General features: G+C 44.8%; 1 protein-coding gene across 1 annotated transcript in view; it reads right to left on the minus strand.

The window, feature by feature from the left end:
- OLFM4 (olfactomedin 4) overlaps positions 1 to 23544 on the minus strand; it is a 40577-nt gene extending 17033 nt beyond the window's left edge. Inside the window, exons 1-3 of the mRNA XM_066621362.1 lie at positions 23460 to 23544; positions 22097 to 22197; positions 4077 to 4229 (exon numbers count right to left, since the gene is read on the minus strand). Of these exons, the coding sequence (XP_066477459.1) occupies positions 4077 to 4229; positions 22097 to 22197; positions 23460 to 23544 (339 nt within the window). The remainder of the gene's footprint in view (positions 1 to 4076; positions 4230 to 22096; positions 22198 to 23459) is intronic.
- Between the last annotated feature and the right edge of the window lie 259 nt (positions 23545 to 23803).

A 23803-nucleotide genomic window follows, 5' to 3' on the forward strand; every position in this document is an offset into this window, starting at 1 on the left:
ATGTTCAGTCTCTCCAGATGTGTATCAAGGTCAGGCTAGGGCTGTTGAATTTATAGTCCAATCCTAACTTGCACTGGAACAGGCAGGCCAGTGGGCTTGCATTGTGTCCAGCACAAGTTTCAGGCTGTCTGAGGCTCAGCCTGAGCCAAGGAGAAACTTTTTCCCTTACCCCAGGGAGAGCTGCAGCAGCCCCAATGGGTCTAATTGAATCTGCACCCCCTAAAGAGGTGGCGCAAATCCGAGGAGTCCAGGACTGCCCGAGGCCAACCAGGAATGGGGCTAGGATCCAGCATAACTGCCAGATCCTGGCCCTGCCTCCAGCTCCCCACTACCCACCCCCATGCCCTGAAACATCTCCCTCTCGCTTCCTCCCCACCCTCCCCACTCCCCGACCCCTGCACCAGCTGAGCTCAGCTGGCACACTTGACCCGGAGGTTGCATTGGCACAGAGAGGCCAGTGCACATCCGTTCACCGCCCTATCTTCCCAAAAAGTGGCGAGAAAGTGCTTTATGGCACTTTTGCGACACACTTTGGCTGGCACAAAGGACTTGCACTGGCAGAAGGGAAGCTCAGGTTTACACCCTTAGAGTATTCTGGTTTAGGTCTCCGAGATCAGTGGCTTGAAGTTACTGCTATGCTGACTAAGCAAAGTAGAAGATCAGGCTCCTTGTATGTCCACCAGGTCTAGTAATCCAGGAGTATGGCTACCCACAAGTAAAGAACATACGACCACTGAAATGCAGTAGTGCTGCATAAGATTGGGACTTCAGGGCTGAAGGGAGAATTCAGCCTTCCCTTTGCAACTGAAACAGACACTGTGCACCAAATGGAAATGCCATCTATGTACTGAGAATTTCATTCTCTGAAGTGGTCATTTTAGAAATTCTTGGATTCAGTGGTGGCCTGCCTAGAGCATCCCATCCAATGGCTCTTTATGTTGACTGCACTCACTTTCTACACAGCCAACACTTATCCCCTGCAGGCCCAGGGACAGAGCCTGTGTGCTGCCCACTGCAACCACAGCCAGTGTTCTCACTACGGGGGTGTGGGTGGTGTGAACCAGGTAACACCATCAGAGGGGGTGAACACCAAAACAACCCTCCGTAAACTCATCCCACTGCAGCATGGCAAGCCAGCCAGTCCAAAGGTGCAGTGATGGGGGGAGGCGAAAGCAGGACACCTTGGTGTCACCCCCCCCCAAAGGTGCTGTGGCAAGCAGCTGGTCCTCAGAGCAGGCCCCATTCTCAAGGGAGAGCCTGGAAAAAGGTTAGCGCACCTGTCACCTCCACATTGCCCTGCGCCAGCCCCTCCAACCAGCTCCAGTTGGCCTCAAAGGGGTGAAGCGGTATCAACCCCAGCAGGAGCAGCGAGAGCAGCTCACACCCTATTGAGCCGTTCCTCATGTGAACAACTGGCTGTGCAGAGCCCCTGTGGCCTCTTCTGTTGCTGCTCCCAGGAGCCATGTCAGATGGGGCAGAAGTGTCACTGCTAGGCGGGTCTCTGGCATCCCTCCTCCCTTCCCACTTCTGCAGAGGTGGCACCTGGGAGGGGCAAGACTGGAAGGATGGGGCCATGGGAGTGACACCAACCACATTGGGTGACACTAACCCCTATGATGCCACTGGCCACAGTTATTCTCCAGAAGCTTGAGAAAAGCAAGCATTTGCATCATCACCCAGGGTGCTTTTGAGGGTCTTCAAACATACACACCAGTATTTTTCTGCAAGCGCAGGTAATCTCTGAGTGTCACAGCTCCACTTACTTAAAAGAAAATTGTGTAACAAAAAAATTGTTTCCAGAGGACTGTCTTTGTCTCCTCCTCCACCTCCCTGTTGTCGTAGGATTTTTATGTGTAAACTTCTTATCTACTGTGAGAAAGTTTATGAATATTTATGGTAGAATTTATAATTTAGTGCTCTGTCTTTCTTCCTGATTAATTCAAGGACACTTCATTTGTTAAGACATCTGGTTTCCTGAAGCAGTCAAACTGTTTCTTCTGGACAAGTAACTGAAACCCTGCATATTTTTCATCAAGCAACCAATGTCAAATGCTGGTTCCTGGCTGAGTGAGAGCTTTTCAGCTTCCTTGAAATCACAGAAGTTGAGAGTTTTTTGTAGGCTTCGCTTCAATTTTCTAAGGGAAATGGGAGCTGAATTCATCCAGCAAACAACCGAAGTTGCATAAGGCTAAGGAGGTTTGCTTTAATTAGGCTGTTTCATGGCATCATGAAAACATTTCACTGTCACACCACTTCCCGCATTAAAGGGAATTGTTGATTTTTCAAATTATTTTTTCCTCTCTAAAAATATTTCTAGAGGAAAAGGAGGAGCAGCAAACTATTATTGCTCTTCTCTCCAGTGAGAGATGATCAGCCCCTTGACCGCTTTTTACTTTCTCTTCCGCATAAGCTGCCTGCCTTCCATAAGAAAACCTTCCCCTGAGGTTACAGCAAGAGCAAGACTAATCCGAGGATTCTATATCCACAGACCCAAGAACAGTCTATTTTCTCACAAGTATTTCCAGCTAGGTACCTAAAGTAGGGCTATCAATCAATTACAGTTAGTTAACCCATCTTCACTTTAATTACTTATTAGGTACATTATATTTAATAAACATACTTAGTGTGAGGCCTCCCTCTGGGGGGAGGGGAGGGCCAGCCCGGCCTTTCCGAGGGGGACCCCCTTGTGGAGGCCTCAGAACAGTTCACCAGAAGAAAGGGGGGTTGTGTCACCAGGTTCCCCCTCTTTGGGTTGGCAGCATTGGCCAGTCAGGAGCAGGGGCTGCTGCTCTTCTGACTCCCAACTGCCTTGTCATCCCTGGCCTCCAGGTTTATGTAGGGAAGGCCCCTCCCCTTTGGCCCCTCCGCTTCCCTCACAGGGATGGTACAAAAAGGGCCTGTCTCTGGGACTACCCTCCCCTGGGATTACCACAACTCCTCCCCTTCCTCTCTCTGTTCCCCTCCCACCTTCTCTCACTTGGAGCTGCCAGGGTTGTTCCTGAGAGGGCTGGGAAGGCTGCTGCCTCTGCTCTGGTCTCTGCCTTTGGGGGGTGGGCTGGCCCTGCCCACCTGGGTCCTGTAGCTCTGCAGATGACGTCAGGAGGTCCAGTTGTGGGCCCCAGACGTCATAGTCAGGTGCCCTGCCCGGCAAGGCAGGTCCCGGCTGGCTGGGCGAGGGAGTACTCCCCTTTTCCCCCCGAGGCGGGGGAGGGGCGACTGCCCAGCAGCCGAATGGCCTGCGTCCTGTCTCCCCCCTCCCTCCTCCAAGGCAGAGGGGGATTCAGCGCACCGTGTTCCTCTGCTGCACTTTGCCGCCTACAGGAGTGCCCAGGCAGCCTATGGGGAGGTGGCCCCATGTTCCACCGGCTTCCTTCCTGATCCTCTGGCCCAGAAGCCTTCTCCCTGGGTAAGCTGGGGACTTGTGGGAGGAGGGGGACCCCGACAGAACCAAAACCCCAGTATAGGTGCCTTTGATGCTTTAAAGAAAGCATGAGTTTGGCTTGTTACACCATAACCAAAGTTCTTATTTGCTCTTAGGAAAAAAGGTCATCTTTTATACTTCCTTTTCTTTCATTCCATATTGCTCTGATACACCAGAACCAACACAGCCTCATCAAATAATTAAATGGGCCCTCAGCAACCTCACTGATTAAAATTGTCCCTTTTCTATTAATCAGCTGAAGTCTTACATACTTCATTGACTAATTAAAGATCACAACCCTCCTAACCAAAAATTCAACAGCCCAAGAAGTGATCAAAGGTTTCTTAAAGTCACTGGGCACGATCCACCAGGAAGTTCTCCAGCACTAGTTCTACCTCCATCATTTTCCTAGCTCCTGCTTGCTTTCTTGCCCTTCTAAAGCTTCTGCCCCCTCCTTTCCTAGATTCCTAATTCATCTCCCTGCTCCTTCCCTAGGCACTTCTGCCTGATCTTCCCCTCTGTGATGTTAGGGCAGCTCAGCCAATCCCATGCAATGAAGACATCACAACTACAACTCTCAACAGTACAGAATCCACAGATATTGACAGTAAAATCAATTATTAACTTTTTATTTGGAACAAAAGGAGTCACTTACTTTGGAAAGCTCACTGTCAAATTTCTTGGAGAGCTGTTGGGCTAGGATTTCAAGCCTCTCCATCTTCTCCACAGGAAATGTGGTATCTGGCAAGTACACAGAGCACTGGCACACTCCATGGTCATCCAAAGACCCGGTCACATTGGCGAAGGGCTACAAGATCAGAGTTGGGAGAATGTCAGTATGTCACTTGGAAGGAAGCATTTGTCTCTGTAGTTGGTACAGCAGAAGTAGTAGTAATAGGATACTATGGGGAGTAGTCATAGTCACCAAAGCAAAAGAAGCATGGACTTGTAAGTATTGAAACAAACAAAAAATTCCATAAAATCAAATAAGATAATAATTCCCTGAATACTGAGTTATTAGCACCTTGTGATTTGCACTCAAGTTGAGAGATTAGTGCCTAACAATTAGTGTGGTGCTTCCAAAAAGTGGTTCACAAAACCTCAGTAGATCGCAATCTGGTCTCTCTCACCTGCCTTTGCACCGATGTGGCTCCAAATTGAAGCCATTTCAGAAGGCCCACTACTTACCTGAGCTCCAGAGGCCTCTCCCAACCCAGCGATCCACACTACAGGCCGTTGCAGGCCACAGAATGGCCCTGCAAAGCCTCCTTGGTCACTTCCTGTCTGCTTCTAAAAACTGGAAGTGGTCTTCAGGGACTTCTGAGGGCCATTCTGAGGCCTGCAGAGGCCTATAGGTCACTGGGCTAGGAGAGGTGTCCAGCACCATGAGAAGCATTGTGACCCACAGCAAGAGACAAGGTTGGTCACAGCACTGCAAAGTTTGGGTACCCCTGAATTAGTGTATTAACAATGGATTGTGAACAAATTGAGTCCTATAATTTCAGTGGGAACTTCACATGACTTTTCTTGGATACAAACCCAATGACTAATGACATCTGTTTCACAAAATGGAAGAATCCAAGGGCGTAAGTCTAACCCCTTATGTCAGTGCTTTCAAGTATGGACGTAAGGGCAACGCAGCTCTGAGGCAAGGGAACAAACATTCCCTTACTTTGAGGAGGCCTCTGTGAGTGACACCCAACTGCAGGATGCAGCACACGGCCCATTGGCACTGCTATGCCAGTGCTGGAAAGCACTGGCATAAGGGGTTAGGATTGTGCCCCAAGTTTCTGTTGCCTCTCACCTGCTCATCCTTGAGGGTGCTTTTATAGTCCCAACAGCATGCATGGGTATTATATCAGTAGTGCCAGATCACATATGCTCCAATCATACTTACTTCTGGCTGGGCTGATCATACTATGGTGCCACTGCTCACTCCTGATACATATCACTATTTCATAATTATTTTGTGGCATAGATTACATTGGTCATTGTTAATACAATAAACACTGCTCTTGTTTTTGTGCTATAGGCATTTCCCTCTTTTTGTTGTGTTTTCAAGACTGAAGCAAATTTGAAGTTAAGAAAAAGAGACTGAATAATTAGGCCATTAATTCCCAAAAGTCTCCCCTAACTCATAATTTTATAATTGTTGCTGCAGCGGTTGTTGTTGTTGCTACATTTTATGTTGTTTGGCAAAGGCTGGTCCCCCTCCTTATTCCCTCCAACTGAATACTGCTTCCAGGCCCTGAGAAGGAGGTGAGGAACAGTTCTTCCCAATCTCAGTTCAGTAACCGGAGCATTCCATTTTATTTTTTTTAAGAAGTTTACAAAACTTCACTGAAAGAATTTCACTTCCTCTTTGGCAAGAGGACCGATGCCAACCTCTAATTCGAGTGGGGGGGGGGATTGAAAATCTGTTGCTTCACTAGGCACTCTCCCACAACTTTGGAGGGACAAAATTTACTTCCCATTCCTGTCAACATGTAGCATCTCTGAGCCTGGCTTCACTTTATACATATCACTTGAAAAATAGCAACAAGGAAGCCAGATTCTGGCGGTGAATTCTGGAAGTGTCCTCAGAGAGAGGCAGAGAAAACTGATGGGGATGAGAGAGTCCATGGCTACTTCCTCCTTCATGCATGACTCTGCTTTTCCTAAGTCTACTTTAAAGCTAATTACCCCTTTGCCATGATGAGCCCCTAAAGAAGAGAAGATAAGCAGGCATTCTCCCCATGAGGCCAACTGGCACCTTGTTCTCTACATTCAAGGAGAACATGAAGACCACCCTTTCGCTTGGAAGCCTCTGATTGGACAATGAGAGCATGTGGAATGTCCCATTGTGATCTGTTTTATTTCCACAATTCTGCTATTTTCCACTTCTTGTTTTAGTGTTTTTGCATTTGATTTATCTGATCGTCTTGTGTTTATTATGTTTTAATTCTCCTATGAACTGCCTTGACTGTCCTTTAGACACAACAACAGTTATAACATTGTAAGATCAAAATCAACAGCTTTGCTTACATGAGGCTATTTTTCACATAACTATAGTGTGTTGCTGGGTTCCAAGTCAGTCAGTCAGTGTCAGGGGTGGTGATCATGGAATTGACAGTCAGGTTTGTCTCACCATCACCTTTTCCGTAACTGCAAATGCAGTTCTCAATTTTCCCCAGCACAATCAATGGGGACTGCATGAAGAAGAGCAATGCATTTGGGAACATCACTGGATGAACACCGCTCCTGTGTGACAGCTGGTGTAGTTTAGCAGTATCAAACATCAGTTACAAACCAGGACTTCCTTGGTTCAAACCTTGCCTGCCTCATTAGGTGGTCTTGGGGAAGCCATTCAGTGACAGCACCCCATTGGGAGTAAAAATATCCACTTTGCTTGCAAAGGCATGATATGATAGTACATGTGAAGTGCTTTACAGACAGAGCTGTCCACCCATGAGGCCAAAACAGTCACCTCAGGCAGCAGATGGGGGGGGGGCACTCATCTCTGCCTACTTGCCTCCATTGCTCTTCTCTTTCCTTCTACTCCCTGGATTGGAAAAGGAAGAGAGTGGACAGAGAGGAAGAGGAAATATGCAAGGAAGGAGAGTGCTGAGCTAAAACACTGGAGAGGGGGAGGAACAGAGCTTGTGCATCATCAGGTAAGGATAGTAGCATTTGGCATGGTGCCTCAAGAGGTATTGGGCCTGCACTGTTTACAGATGCCCAACAGCCCCATCCTAGGTTGTGTTTCTTGGTCACACTAACATGTGACAGAATGGGCCACATTATTTTTGAACTTTAATTCAACCTAAAGGTTTCTTTCTCATCTGTGAACAATAAATAAGTTTTTTTCCTGCCAAAATGTACTAAGTTTTGGAATTTAAAAATATTTAGAGGGGGAAAAAATGCTTCCTAGTTGTGAGAATCCTGGAGTGGAGTAAGAGGCAGTAGGAGGTCAGCAACTGCAAACCAAACAGTATATAACAGTACCCCTTGAAAAGCCTGCAATTTCATATTCAGAGTAAATCGAGAATGCCTTGATGTGATGACAGTTGCTTTAAAACAAACCCATAGTCCCAAACCTTGTATAATCTACAGGTTTGTGAACTTGGCTAACTGTAAATGCATATGCAAACAAGATCTGATTTACCTCACTCTTCATTTTTCTCCACAGGAATGCAAGACTATATTATACAAGTGCTTTTTGATGAGAAGACAAAGACTGTAAGCTTGCTGCACAATACAGGTATAGGGTACTATGCAGATTGCACAGATATGGTCCTGCTCCAAGTCACCCTGAAACATTTGTCAGTATATTCACAACACATCACAAACCTATGGAATTCACTATCACAACATACTAGCATAGTGTACCTCTACACATATACTGAAAATATGCCACTAAGTAGAGAACTCTCTTTCACATGTTGTGCTCAAAGCAGGGGTGGCCACACCATGGTTCACAAGCCACATGCAGCTGTTTGACATACAGTATAATGTGCAGCTCTCAGAAATACGTTGACTGAGCTCCCTTTTCATCACAGTTAATATTAATTAATATAATATAAATAAGAAATTTTCAAGCTTCATAATAATTTACTGGGTATAAACTAAGAGTTCACTGGATTAAAAACTAAATTTAATGCTCATGGTGAGTAAATATATTTGTTGTGAAAGGGGCTATTGTGATGACCCTCGGATGAGATGTCTAGTTTATAATAACCACCCTTTTCCTATTATTATTATTATTAATATTTTTACCCTGTCTTCCCTGCCCTTGATAGCACCCAGGATTAATGGAAGATAACAGTCTATCAATTACTTTTAATCATGATCATTAAACAGAGCCTGCATGAACAGAGTTAGGGTACTTTTAAATACGTATGCTGGGGACAAAGAGTGGGGGATAGTCATTACTGTTGTCATGATGTGAATTCCTCAAGTCACTGCTAAAAAGAGAGCATTGAACTAAATGGACCTTTGGCCTGATCCATCCAACTGCCTTACATGTTCCCATGGGGCAGGGGTACTTAGGACCTACAAAACAGTTCTTGTGCAGACTCGCTAAAGAATCCTTTCACTATGATACTACTGAACATTCCACAAGCATAATTCTCATGCCATTTGGTGAACCCTTTTAATATATATATATATATATATATATCTTTAGTAGCTTATTACTCCTGAGTAGATCACTCCAGGCATGGATCATCTGTCACTTTTTAAAAGACTCTTGAGCTAGTCATGCTTTATGGGGCTACTGATGGTACAACACTTCTAAAAGTTTGTTTTTTTATATGTTATTTGGAAAGGTTCGCACTTGAGTTAATTTATTTGATTTAATTATTAGTTTCATGACAAAGGCTGAAATTATACTATTTCTCTAAGGAAGTAAATATCAAAACATTTTTACCTCTAGATGACTCCTTGGCTCTGAAAGCCTAGTAGATGGGTAAACTGTTGGAAAAGGAGCATCCTAAGAGAGAGATACAAGTATTATTAAAGACTAACTCTTTATTAAAAACTAGAAAACATGTATAATTGACTAGGGAACTTCAGAAGCGGCTTATGTCACTCCCCTTTCCTTTGTGTTTTCCCATGTTGAATTAAAGATTGTAAGCATCTCAGGGCAGGGACCCGTGCTCTTCTACTTTGCACAGCTCTATGCAAGGCAATATAACTGCACAATTATAATAACCATCATCATGCCCTTGCCTGTTCCTATTTTTTTTCCCTTTCCCCTTCTTTATAGTATTCCCTTTCCCTTTATATTTTTCCCTTTCCCCCTTCCCCTACTTCTATAGTATTACTTTTCAGAATATATCACCTGACAAATCAGATACATAACTGTCTTTCTAAAATTAAGATCTCATTCTGATCTTCATTATCCTCTTTCCTAAGAATTTAATGCAGCAATCCTGCATTATTCCCAATCCCTTTAGGCACTTTGGGACATCTGTCCAAGTAACCCTGCATAATATTGGCCTGCACATTAAAGGAAGAGAGAAGTGCCATAGGTGGCGCTAATCAGAACATGCAACATCTCTTACCCAATCATGTGGATTTGATGTTGTGGCATTTGCTGCAATCACACTTTGCAGAAGATACAGCAGCACAGCTGCACTGATGGACTTCATCTTCTCAGCTTAGCCAGTCTTAATAGAACAAGGAGAGGAACCTCTCTTTATACTATAGCCTGGGGATTTCCCTACAAGCGGCTTGTGTTTCTAACTTGCACAATCACTCTTGCTAGTGTTCAGTTCACACAGGTGGTGGATGACAAAATCAGCAAAGTGAGTCACGCAATTGAGCAAGAATTTTTCATTGTTTGTTCCTTGTGCCTACTGACATAAGTCCCAGTATCACTGTTCCCAGTATCTTATCAGAGTTTCTCTAAAACATGCACAAATATGCAGGCAAACATAGTAGCTGTTATTTTCCTATGTAGTCTCAATTTTTTCATTCTTGTAGTTTTCAAGCTTTTAAAAGATTGTGCATAACCTAATATACAGCTTTCTCTCCAAGGCCCAAAGCTAACTCTGTCCTCCTTGTACTTTTGAAATTCCATCTAGTATACCCACTTGTTCATAATTTTTAGGGGCTGCTCATATTCCAAGTGATCAGTTCATAATCTGTAGAAACTTATGACAGGAAGTGATATTTACTTTTTCATATTTTCTGTGAAAGCATAACTATGTGTCACTCAGTACTGCCCACAGTTTCACACATATGTTTGTGAACAAGAGGCTTCTAGAGGAAGCCAAGAGCAGCGGAAACAGAATGTCTTTTTCAAGACACTAATGTGAGTTAACTGCTTTACAAAAATGTAATATGAGCAGCCAAATCCTACCTGTGTGCCAATGCATCAGCAGCAGCACAGTTTCCCCTGCAGGATGCAGGGGAATTTTATAGACTGGATGTCTCCTCAAATAAGGGGACATTTGTCTCCTTTCCCAGGCTAAGCCCCAGCTGGCACAACAGGTCAACCCAGACCTGTGCCAACAATATAGCTGGTCCAAGTCCACACTGATCCATATGAATGGATCAGGACCAGGAAGAGAGATAAGTGCCACTTATCCTGTCCTCCGCAGGTCCGATCCACCCACCCCATCTTCACCCTTTTCCTGCCCCTGCACTGCACAGCACCAAACTTACCTGCTATGGCACAGGGACATGCTGCACGGGGACAGCAGGTGAGGAAGAACTGCCCCATCATAGTCTGTGAAAAAGCACTGCAGCTGCCCCAGCTGCTTACACCCGAGGAGGCTCTCCTTATACCTGCTTTCTCAGGTGTAAGGAGAGCCTCTTCAGGTGTAAGTGGGTTGGACACAATCAGTAACTGAAAAGCTGTCTGAGCACTAATGGGGCAGCACAAAGCTACTTCAGTGTGAAAGAGGATATTCCTTCACTAGGGAAGGGCTATTGCTCATTGTACATGCTTCACATGCAGAAACTCCCAGTTTCAATCCCTCCCTCTAGGTAAGAAAAAAAAATTTCTAACAGATAAATTCCTAACTGAAATCCTAAAAAGTCACTGGCTCTGCCAGTCAGTGTTGACCATACTGAGGTAGACAAACCAATGGCCTGACACAGTATAGGGCAGTTTCCTAAACTACTGATTTCATGTATCTCAACATCAGCCCCTTCGTCCATCTTTTGGAGGCAAATATGAAGCAACGTTAAATAACAATTAGCACTCAAAGTGTCACACAGCCCAGCAAGGACAATTATGAGAGTACAAGCAAAGGGTATTTACCTTGCATGTGCTGCAAAGCGAAAGCACTTTGAAGAGGACAAGACAAGGAAAAGAACAAACAAAATAAAGCTTATTCTACATGGCCAGGGAATTTCCCCTAAGTTTCCCTCTGCCTGGCTGTGGACTCCCCTTCTCCCCCAACTTTGTTTTGTGAGTTGTAGAATCACACACATAAAGCTGAAGAGTAGATCATAACGTCAGTTCCTTTTGTCCTTTTTGGACCATGCAGATGTAACAGTCCTAGGGCCCAATCATATCCATCCTTCCAGTTCCAGTGCAGCCTCAATGCAGCTCCAAGGTAAGCGAACAAATGTTCTCTTACCTTGAGGAGGCCTCCATGACCGCACCATCACCACAGAATGCAATGCTTGCCCTGTTGGCACAGCTACATCAGTGCTCAAAACTTGAATAGGATATAGCCCTTAGTCCTGCGGTTTTCTAACTGTCTGGGAGTTTGAAACCTGCAGTAAGTCTTTGCGGGGGCTGGGGGGAGGCAGCAGGGGCAGGGGGAAGGCAGTGATGTGATCGCATTGCTCAGGGGGCTGCAGGGACTGGGTTGCACTCACCAGTCCCTGCAGCAGCTATTCCTGTGTGCAGCTATTCCTGTGTGCAGAGTGGAGCAATCTGCTCTGCCTCCGCAAAAGCGGAAGTGGAGCGTGATCGCCCTACTCTCCCTCTCCCTGACCTGGGGAGCCCTGCAGGCACTTGTGCAGGGCTCCCCGCACACAGGGACAGCTGCTGCAGGGACTGGTGAGTGCATCCCAGTCCCTGCAGCCCCATCAGAAGGGAAAGCGGAGCGATTGTGCTCCACTTCCAGTTTTGCGGAGCAGGGCGCGATTGCTCCATTTTCACTTTTCCTGACCTGGGGAACCCTGCCGAAGGTTGCGCAGGGCTTCCCGCACCTGCCCTCCACAAAAATCAGTTTTGGTTTTTATGGAGACCACCTTGCACTGTCATTGCCTTCACCCCTTCATCCCATCCATACATGGGTTTCCTTAGAGTCCTTGGCAGTGATGTCAGGGCTCCGCTGAGATAGCCCGTCCATAGATGATGACAATGACAACAACTCTGGATGGCAGGAGATGATGACAGAGTGATCAAACAGGAATGTAAAAGATATAGGACTTTTTGGTGGTGACCCAGACTCTGGGGAAGTCCTTCCTGAATACATCTGCCATGCTTCATCTCGATAGAAGCAGTTTTATATTTTGGTTTGTTCATGAATTCTGGTTAGATCAAGCCAGGATTTGCTGGATCTGGACATTCCAATAATCCTGGTTTGGTCAAAACCAGGACCAGAAGTTTTCATGCAGGGAAGGGGAGTGGACAGCACATCAGCCCAAACATCAATCAGAACCATGAATCCATATAATGTAACCTTGCCATTATGTTTTAGGCATCTATTAAATATCCTTTTTGACATTCCAACAAGTTTAAAGTTTTAAGACTATAATCCTGTACATTCCTATTTCCTGGGAGTAAGTCCTATTGAACAAATAGAATTTACTTCTGGGTAAACATGCACAGAATTGTACTGTAACTGAACTGATGCTTTATGGATTATTTGGTCTGCTGCTCAGGCCGATTTTTAATTGTTAGTTTAGGTGTTGGTTTAGGACTTTTCAAATTTCTTTTAATTTTATTTGTGTTTTTATGATGACTATATTTTGTTGTAAGCCATACTGAGCATTTTAGCAGAAGAGTGAGATAATTTATTTCCGCAGTTGTTCTAATGACCTGATGACAATGTTCTAAATATTACTGCGTAGTGTATGTGAGGCACTTCGTTGTTTTAGCATGTAACTGTATTATAGATGTTAAAAACACAGCATGTTGGACTTAATGAGTCTCTGCCATTGCACACAGGCCCTTTCTTGTACTATCCAGGGCAAAGTTAGCTGATGAACCTGACCCAGTGTATCTGTGGAAGCATCTTTTCCTCACATTAAGACGCTTGGACTCTGGTCTTCTGCTTCCCAGCCACATCTTTTCTGGAAGTTAAATACCATAGCATAGTGCTTGGGGCAGGCCATAATCCATGACAGTGGCACTGTCACTGTGGCACAGGTCTCCAGCAGGTGAGCTGGAACCCAGAAATGGGTCACAACACAACCTCAGGGCCAAACTACATTAAAGCCACCATTAGAAGGCAGGCTTATTGCAGAAGCAGACAGGATGCTATCCCTTATTTCTAAAGGTGGACCACAGGGGAGCCAATCCAGTTCAGGAGCAGAGTGTGCTCTGTTTAACAATTTCACCCTGCAGCATTTTAGAGTCAAAAGTCACCTCCAAAGCAGATGTTTGCCTCAAAGTGATAGTCACTTAGACAGTGACCCATGCAGCCCAATCCTAACCTTCCTTGGAGCAGGCAGGCCAGCAGGCCTTCACTGTATCCAAGGCAGGATTGGGGCTGAAAACGGCTCAGCCTGGGGCAAGGGGAATCGCTTCTCCTTACCCCGGGTAAATCAGCAGCAGCCCCAATGGGGCTACTCGAATCTGTGCCACCTCAAGAGGTAGCGCAAATCTGAGCAGCCTGGGACTGCCGCAGGCTACCCAGGAAGGGGTTAGGATCTGGCATAACTGCTGGAATCTGGCCCCGCCTCCCACTCTCCTTCTGCCCACCTGCCTCCAGGAACACCCACACCTACCCTCCCCCAGCACCAAAAAGCCTCCCTCCCACCTCCTTCCAAGCCTCCCCACACACCCCCAACCCCTGTGTCGGCCAAGCTCAGCTCATAATCTTATCGTGCCAGGATTTGATCTGGTAAGGGGAGGTCAGCGCAAGGAATTGCGCTGGCCTCCCCGACTCTTAAGTCTACATGAACATGCCTTACAATGTTTGTGACACCCCCAGGTTGGAGCAAGTCACTTGTGCCAGCGTAATTCGGGGGTTAGGATTATGCCCACTGATAGTTTGTTAAAATGAGTTTCTTATGACAAATGTTTTCAAAAGGTGTAACTGATCGTATTTCTTGGCACTGTTGCTTTTGTACTGTGTGATATTGTCTGAATGCGTATATTCCTGTTTTATTGCTTTTAAAATGTGTACTTTGCTTGAAAGGTGATGATATAATAATAATGTGGAAGAGTCAGAAATCTCCTGGCAGAGCACAATCACATCATGGCACAACATGTGCATCACTGGGGAAACAAGTACAAAGGATTTTAAAAGGTTAACTTGGAAGATGTCTCAACCTGAAAATTCTTTCTTCTTGGCAAAACAAACATTAAACTAGACATGGATGGTTTTTGTCTTGCTAAACAGACCTCAGTTAACTCACTGTGATCTCAGTTAAAGTTTTCATTGTCTTGTATTGTGCTCTGTATTTAATACTGCATAGTTAACACTGCTTAAAATTATGAAACTACCCCCTGTATCAAGGTATTAAGCCCACGAAAATGTGATCCCACTATCACACAAAAGTACAAGTCAGGCAATGGTCTTTTTTGCACAACCTAATTGCAAAATGCTTCTTTTCTCACACTAATCAGATATGGGGATCTGCATGTTGCAAAACAAGGAAACTGCGGAGGATTAATTTCCTTGAAGGAAGAGAAATAGTGTACATAGCATAAAATTTCCAGTACGTGACAGTTATGATACGTTTGTACTACAATCACTGCTTCCTTCCTTCAATGTACTTTTGTATGTACCCAAGATATTTTTAAGTTTGCAAGATGTACTATTATGCCATTTATTATGAAATCTGATATTTCAATTGGCACATTCAGAAAAATAAAATTACCACATCCCCTTTTATTTTAAAAAAATAAAATTACCACATAAGTTTAAGCCATTTAAACTTATGGCTAATCTTATGGCTTTAGAAATAATTTCCACTGATATCTATGGGAGTTTCTTCCACAAAATGGTATAATTGCAGCTCATGTTAGTTATACAGTAATTCCCTTTGAAACTAATGGAGGAAACGGATGGGCAGCCCAATCCAATCCAGCATTGGCACAGCGGAGCCACACGCTTATGCTGTATCCAGTGCTGGAATTGAGCATTTGTTCCCTTACCCAGTACTGAGCCGGACCTGTTCGAGGTCAGGACCCTCTAGATCGGTAGGCGCCCCACCGCTGATAGAAGCAGTAGCCCATTTTGTCCAAGAGTGTATGCTGGTGAAGGAGTTGTGGAGGGGCGTAGCGAGGGCCTGAACTGGCCCAACAGGACTGGGAGACTATCATCTCTGGAAAGGAGCTGGTGGGAGGTATGAGGGGACCCAAGAGGACGAGTAATGCGGGGCAACGAAGGGGAGGAGACGATAGGTGGGAGGTGCCGTGGTCTACAGTAAGATTGATAAATCTGTATGTCCTTTTTGCACTGGGCATCCAAAGGGGCAAAGAAATAAAGGAGAAAAAGGTCCACCAACATGCAGGGATGGGTCCGCTTTGTGGTCTCCAGAGTATACAGCGTTGCAGCTTACAAAAGGGTGAGAACCGGTAGAGACAGGTGGAAAAAATGGTGGGAATGGTTAGATGGGATGAATCCACCTATAACGTGATGTATCTGTATTCTAGTTAAACAGTTTATGTAATGTGACTGTAGTTGAAAATGTAAAATGTGATTTCTTTCCTTTGTATTATTTATTGTAGTATGAAACTTTTTAAATAAAAATCTATATCCCCTCCCCCCCACAATCTATATTTCCCAGGCTGTTTAATGGGGCTACCTTCAGGTCTGGGAAGAGCCTGCACCGGTGCTAGTAGTTCTTAGGATTGGGTCATAAGCCTAACTGAAATCTCACTGAGTTAATTGAGATCTACATACAATTCTATGCATTTCTATTCAGAAGTAAATTCCCTTGTGTTCAACAACACACTCCAAGAAAAGTGTTATAGGACCTCAGCCACAGTCACAACTAAGCTGGATCAGGACCATGCTATTTAGATATGGGTACCAGGCAAAATAACACCGGTATGTAACAGTTTCAGGCATCCATCTTGACTCCATACAATCTCCGAAAGAATCCAAAACCTGTACAACTGTTTTCCTGATAAACAGAGAGATGCATCACCACATTTTTCTCCAGAAGCTTATTCAAAAGCTTGAGGTCCAGTACTGAAATGTCTTTGTTTCTCCCTGCCATCTTGATTGAATTAACATGTTTTCTTTATTTCAGGTAATTATGTAGAAAAATCTGTCTATAGCACTTCCTTTTTCATACAAAAATTGGCTGATGAAAAAGAGCATTGGGCAAACCTTCTGTATGACAAACATTCCACTAGGCCTCATTATGGGCTCTGATAGGCCTTTCCGGGCTGCTAAGGACTTTTGGACCATAGTTGTCATGTGAGATGCTAAGTCCATTGGGGAAGACTTGTCAAAGGTATTCGTGTGGCAACTGGCCCTTCAGTATAAGAAAGGACATATTTTTAGCAGATGCTAGACTTCACTGAGACTTCAATGAGTGATCAAAGTGCCTAATAAGATAATTGTTGGGAAATAATTGCTCAGCCACTTCTGTCTAGATAAAAGGATTTTAAAATGAAGCTTGGTTTCTTTCAATTCATAAGTAAATCCAACACTTGGAGAACTGTCAGACATACAAGAGCTATTCACTCATTATCTAGAATGCACATACAGGTATCTGCATACAAATACTTTCATGTTATCACCAGTCACATTAGGTTTTAATTTCTGGAATTAATATTAGATGAATATATTAGGATGCTTGTGGGATAAGTGGGAGCAAAAGAAGATGGCTGAAGACAGGCAGGGTTCTGATTTTCCTGAAGAGATTAGATTCTCCAGCATCAAGTAAAACTGATCTCCAAGAAATGTAAATTGCCATATGGTTCTGGGAAGATCCCTAATTGTGCCATAAACAGTCATTGTCCCATAAGTATTAATTGTGCCATATACAATGGTTTCTCCAGGGTCAGTTGGAAGAGCAGGATGTATGTTTAGGTGATAAAGGCAAGAAAAAGTGACTGTTCAAGTTATGCAAGATGAAAGGCCATGTGCTGCCAGAGTATGCTTGGGGAATGGAAGAAATAATACTGAGTTGGCAAAAGCTGAAGGGAGGGGGTCAGTGAAAGCAGCAGGCTGGTGAAAAAGAAGTCCCTAAGAGCAGCCCATCAGAGATTGCTGAACACAATGGAGGCTATGTGCACATGCCAGGACTCCGGCCTCAGACTGCTACACTGGACTTTGCCACTCTGGTTGTATGCCTGTGTGAGTATGCTTAGATGCAGTGATATGCACTGAGGCCCAAAGCTAGGGGTACAGCATGTGACGTCATGCCACAAAGCATTCTGGGGGCTACCCAGAAGCCCCACTGCTTGCACAATCACAGAGGAGATTGTTGGCCCATAGTGCACCATTAGAGAAAGCATCAAGGCCATTCCCCTTAAGGGTTGCCAAGTTGTGCTGGCTAACATTCTCCTCCTTCCCAGCTCTCTATCTGCTGCCCTTTCAAAAAGCAGGGATGGGTCTAAAAGAGAGGGAGAAAGGGAAGAAAGTGCCACTCCGGATGGCCAGTCCTCTCCCCACTTCATCAGCTCCTTCCCCTCCCTCCCTGCTTTTTGAAAGGGCAGTGGGCAGGGAATGGCGAGAAGAGGAAAAGAAGATATGTGGGGCAGAAGGAGGTGATCCAAGGGTTTTGGGTAGTATGATCTGAGAGACCTGGGGCTGGTGGGGATGATCCAGGTATGAGGTTGGTGGAGTGGTTGGGGGGCATCATAAAGAGGCAAGGAAGCACCTGACTTAGATGCCAGGAGGGACTTGAACTGACTTAGGCCAATTTTACAAAGGACCTCCTCCTCCCAAATGAACCTGCTTGCCCCTGAAATAATTTAGGGAGATTCCAGTTGCAGACCTGGCCCCTGTGCTGCCCAGGACTGGGCACAGGGGCACAGGATTGCCACATGCCACCACCACCCCTCCAGCCTCATGCCTCCAGCAACATGCCAGGATACTTACCCAGTCATACAGAACCTCACGTGATGTTCTCAGGCACTCCAAAAGTCTACTGAGGCTTTTAAACAGTTTTCCAATGAAAACCAGAAGTACTGTTTAAAGGCACTCTGGAGGCATCAGAAGGCTTTCAGAACACCTGGGGACGCAGTGCAGAGCTTCGCTAGCCCACAGAACAGGTCCAGAGGGCAAGCAGAGGTGGCGGCAGCAGCACAGCAGAGACAGGATGGCAGTGGCAGTGCCGCCCCCTCAGGGCCCACAGGTGTGGCACCTGGGGCTTTTGCCCCCCCCCAACACCTCCCAAGACTGCCACTGGGAGGTTCTCTTGATGTTCCTCTGCTTCCAAGACTTTTATGGTGGCAACACATCAGAGAGTGTTCTGTATTGTGGCAACCATCTTGTGAAATTCCTTTTCACAGAGATGAGATTGTCAGTGTTTTGACATCAGCTGAAAACTCACCTGTTCTAGCCAGCATTTGCAATTGTTTGTGATTAAGTTCTTGCATTGCCCTTGGCTGTACCAATGCACCCTTGCACAGATAGTCATATAAGCTTGATGACCTGCAACTTCAAATGAGAAAAGATGGTGCTTCATCTTTGGAATGAAGGAGAGGATCCAGCCACTGTCTAGCATCTTTAGGGACACTTCACCCTCTCACCTGGGCTGATTCTCCCTTTCAAAAATACAGTCCCCAAGGATGTTTTACCCCTAGCCAAGCTCATGTTAGATTTTAGAGCACAGCTGAGATGGGGGGAAAAACTGTCCAGAGAAGGCATTTTCATGAGACGCACCGACAAGTAAGGAGAGGTAAAGCTTAAGTTAGGAACTCATCTCCCACATGTAGACTAGTCATTTTATGATGAAAAAAAACTAGTAAACCTCAATGTAATTACAATAAAAGGCCACCTGCTTTTTTGTACTCAGAAAAACATCCTGATCAACATATCCAGTGTCTTCCAAAATCAAAGCAGGAGGCTTTCTCTCGAGATATGCAGAAGTGCTGAGGGAGTGTACAATAGTCTCTAATTTGACTTTTTCACTACAGCTTTTGCATCCATTGCAGCTGCAGAAAGCTATGTGAGCATAAATTGTACGTACTTTTCTTCACTTACAATGTTACTTACAGTTCAAGAGTATAATTCCCACAGATGAGCCCCCAGACTGTAGGAACGGAGACAAAATGAGTAGAGGGCAGTAACACCTGAAAGCCCCAGCTTGGGCTGCAAGTTAATTCTTAAGAGCCCAATCCTATCCAACTTTCCAATACCTTGAGGAGGCCTCTGTGATTGCCTCCCCAACCCAGGCAGCAGTGCATACCCCATTTGGCACAGCAGCACCGGCACTGGAAAATTGGATACAATTGGGCCCAAGGGGCCAAATCCTATCCAATTTTCCTTTGCCAGTGCAGTTGTGCCAATGGGGTATGCCCTGCATCTTGTCATGGGGAGGCAGCCATAGAAGCCTCCTCAAGGTATGGAAACCTTTGTTTCCTTAACCTCGGGGCTGTATTGCAGCTGCACCAGTACTGGAAAGTTGGATAGGATTGGGCCCTTAAACATTCTCAGAAACTTATAATTGTTAGAACTGTAATGCCCGTTGTTTGAAAGAGAAAAAGCTTTGCTCAGGAAATTACTGTGTTTACTGTGTTAAACACAGTTACCCTAATAACTGTGTTTACTGTGTAAACAACGAAAGGGCTTTATCTCAAGTATGTGTTGCGGTTAGCCAGGCCAGCTAGGAGCAGTTAGTGTAACTTGTATTGCACGGTGTTGCCTCATGTGTTTTGAAACTCAATAAAAAGGGCTTGTTGGGAGCTAAGCGGGAGCTTCAGCTTCTGCTTCTGTTTCAGTTCCAGCTCTCCCCCTGCATCTAAATTCAAACCTGTCTGTCGTTTCATTCTTTGCTCCGGCTCCTGTGACACCAAGCAGGACACCTTGACTCTCAGGTCTCAGGCTGCTTCCCAAAGGTCTTAGCAACATCTGGCTCCTAGAACAGAGACTTCTAGTCTTAGAACAGGGATTCTCTAAGCCAGCCAGGTATAGCCTCTATATTTGGAAACCAGTCTGCGTCTCTTCATTGCTTTGACTTTCTGCTGTTCTAACCTCACTTTTAACCCTTCAGTGCCGGCATTCTCCATCAGGCAACAAGGTACAGCCTTGTGTGCCTTCTAAGCAACATTGCGTTGTGTGCCTTCTAAGCAACAGCTACTTATTTGTAAAATACATGAATATTTATCATGTCTAACCATATGTGGAAACAGCTTAATGCAGACTTTTGGAAGAATTTAGGTGAATTGATCAATTGATCAATCACCTGTATATAATTTTTTTCTCTTCTTGAATCCATGCCCAGTCACTGAGAAAATACAACTTTGAAATAAATATTAGAAACAGGATAAGTAAAGGCAGATTGTACCCAAAGCTTAAAGGAATGAATTTTTCATACAGAAATGTATTTGCTAAGGGCAGTAATTAATAGGCTTAAGCTGTCAAGCTCTAAAGTACTTTGCACTTTTACTTTAAAAAATCCAAAAAATAAGCAACTATTTTTAAAATTCCTGGTTTTAATACCCAGAGCTAACTTTTGTGTTTGTCATCTAGACTGTGTGCATGCTACATGAAAGAGGGAATTTCTCATTCAAGTAGATTTCCAGATCGTGTGACTGAACTAAATGGTGCACTATCCGTAGGAAAACAGTAGCATCCTCACCTGAGTGAGTAAGCTGGACCAATGGTAGGTGTGAGCAGGGATCACATGGAAGTGCTAACTGTTTTTCCAGAGGGAGGCCTGCACACCATGGTTTGTATGATCACTTCAGCTTGAAAAATGAGATATTTTCCTTGTCAGCTGATCAGCTTCTCAACTCTGTAGAATCCTTAGTATAATAGTTGATATTTATAAAACTTAACATTTATATAGTACTCTGAGTGCACAAAGCACATCATCTATATTCTCATGATGTAACCCTTGCAGCAATTCTATGGTACATAGCATTAGCTACTTGCAGCTGGGCCCAAGGGAGAGTGTACAAAAGTATTTTCATTCTGCAAGTTTGAACTACTTTTCATAAAGTGGTTGTAACTGCTATTCAGCATCATGAAAAGTAGCTTAACTAGTGGTTTAACTAGTTGTAATTTAACTCCTGCCCATCATTGGCAGGCAGGCAGTAACAGTTGGAGATACTAGTAGGGTCACACATTTCCGATACTGCCTAGGCGAACAAGCAAGATCACATGACAGAAATGAACAATGCTGGACACCTTGAGTCTGACATAGGTAGTTCGGTTTCTCTGCAGGGCAGTATGACGTACAGTAGTTTGCTTTTCAAAGCACCAGCATGCAGTGAAAGTTGTATGAGTGTTATGAATTCCGACAGCTGCGAGTATCCAAGTACCATAAATCCCATGTGAACAAGTTACGAATGACATTTGTCCTAATCCTTACCGTAAACCCTGCTTTGGATCTTTCTCATTGTTAAAGCTCTGAAATATTTTTCAAAACTGCCACTTGCTACACAAATACTGCAGTAGCTGGTTCATAGAGGATATCAAACCTTAGCAAGTGGTATCTCTTTTGTTTCCACTGCAGCATTTGGAGCAAAGCTTTCAAAACCAGCCTGCCCGCCCACCACTGGAGAGGAGTTGCCAAAATGAGAACATTTTAGTTCCCAGCTGAGCTGAATTAACTTCTCCTGGAAAGGCTTGCACTTTGTAGGCACTCAGGGAGAGGATAACTGGAGGGGGCTCAAGCTCTGCTACTGCATCTGCAGAATAAAAGGATTTCACTGCATTGCACACCAGCCTAGCTAGTGGATCTGCTCAAAGTGGAAATGTTAAGAATAGCCATTTCAAGGGACACGACGGAGCTCACTTTCAAATCCATCAGGCACGTGTTCATCCATGGCAACACTGCCTTTGCCAGACAACAATGTTTCCAGAGTGCCCTGCTGCATTCAGGAGCTGAATGAAGGCGGAAAAGAAGCCTTGCAGGTGGCTTTCCTACCTGCAGTGAGATCGTTGCTACCTTCTGCGTTTTGCATTCTCTTGATTTCTCTGGGGAAGTCAAATGATTCTGTGTGGTGCTCCTATAGTGGCAACGGAACCCTGCAGAGTGAGACAGTGTTGACATTGAGACAAAAGGCTACGGACTGTTGTTTCAGACTCAGTGAATTCAGAAGAACTGGAGCAATGAAACTGGTGTCAGCCCAGGAAGGAATCTGTTTGAATTTTGTTCCTGTTTCTCAAGCTCCACCACAGCCTGGCTTTGAAATCGTGAGGTCACAACCTTGGCACTGGCAGCCAGCAACACCAAAAGGGCATTCCTTGATGCTCCCATCTACCCCATCACTGCTAAAGAGAAGGAAGACAAAGGCCATTAGGGCACTCCAGTGTCTGTGTCTCTTCTTCCTAGCAATGCTGGCTCAGCCAATACACGGGTCAGCCTCTCGCAGGAGGCCTGTTGCATGCATACATGGCATGCCATACATTTTTCCTCCTTGGTAAACACTGGAGAGGAAGATGGCAGCTGATGACTAAGGAGAGCCCCCAAGGCAACATAGGAGGAAAAGAACATGGGTGCTTTTGGAATACCTAACATCCAAGTTTGAGACCTTACAGGCCCTCTAAAATAAGGTGTTGGCAAATGTCTGTAACACCAGAACAGGCAGAAGCAACCTCTCTGAAGCAGCTTTTGAAATATTTTCAGTGGAGATGAGATCTCAAAACAAGATGGTCCCCAGCTCTTTGGACCCACTGATTTTGACTAGCAATAATAGATGTCTTTAGCAAGTACTCCTATTACAGAACCCATGGCACTGCAGTCCTAAATTCTCTTACTATTTCCCATTAAACTCAATGTGTCTTACGTCTGAGTAAACATGTTAGGACTGCACTGCTAATTCAGTAGCCATTCTGTATAAAAAAACTATGAGTTGGTCTTACAGCCCGGTCCTATGCCGGCCTGGCCGCCAACTGGAGTGCTTTGTGACAGTGGAGTAGAGCTCCGCTATCATAAAATGGCCAAACGCTTGGTGGCCATTTTGGGAGAGCTGCTGCAAAAGGCAGTGGACCCCATTGTAGCTACCAGAACAGGTAAGGCAGTTGTGGGGAGGTGCAAAACTGTGTGGGGAGGGGGAAAAACTGGATGAGGAGGGAGGGAGGTGGGTCCAGCAGTGGTGGCACACTGGCCTTCCACTACTTTCTTCATTAGACTGACACCGTGAGTGAAACGTCAACTGTTTCACTCAGCCAGGCACAGGAACACTATCTCTACCCTGTTCAGGGCATTGAGCTGGGACTCGCCCCAGTGAGGTGATAAGGCTTCGGATTTTGGAGCATTTCAGATTTTTGGATTAGGGATACTTTACCTGTAGCAGCAAAATAGTGGCTAATTATCTGATAGAGCTTCACCTCTGCCACAAGCTCACTAGGTGGCTTTGGGCTGGCCACCATCTCTCCGCATCCCTCATTTGGTACAATTTGGTGCAATTTGGTACAGTTATTTAGATCTGCCTTACAAGGTTGTTGTAAGTATCATAAGAAATATATGTATGTGATGCACTTTGAATACTCTTAGAAAATGTATAGTGCTTTAAGAGCATTCAAAAGGCATCACAAACTTATATTTATTTTAATACTAACAACAACCTTGTAAGGCAGATCTAAATAACTATACCAAATTACTAATGATGATGATGACACCACTGATGAT

This window comes from Tiliqua scincoides, chromosome 3, assembly GCF_035046505.1.
Source record: "Tiliqua scincoides isolate rTilSci1 chromosome 3, rTilSci1.hap2, whole genome shotgun sequence".
In the NCBI taxonomy this organism is placed as follows: Eukaryota; Metazoa; Chordata; class Lepidosauria; order Squamata; family Scincidae; genus Tiliqua; species Tiliqua scincoides.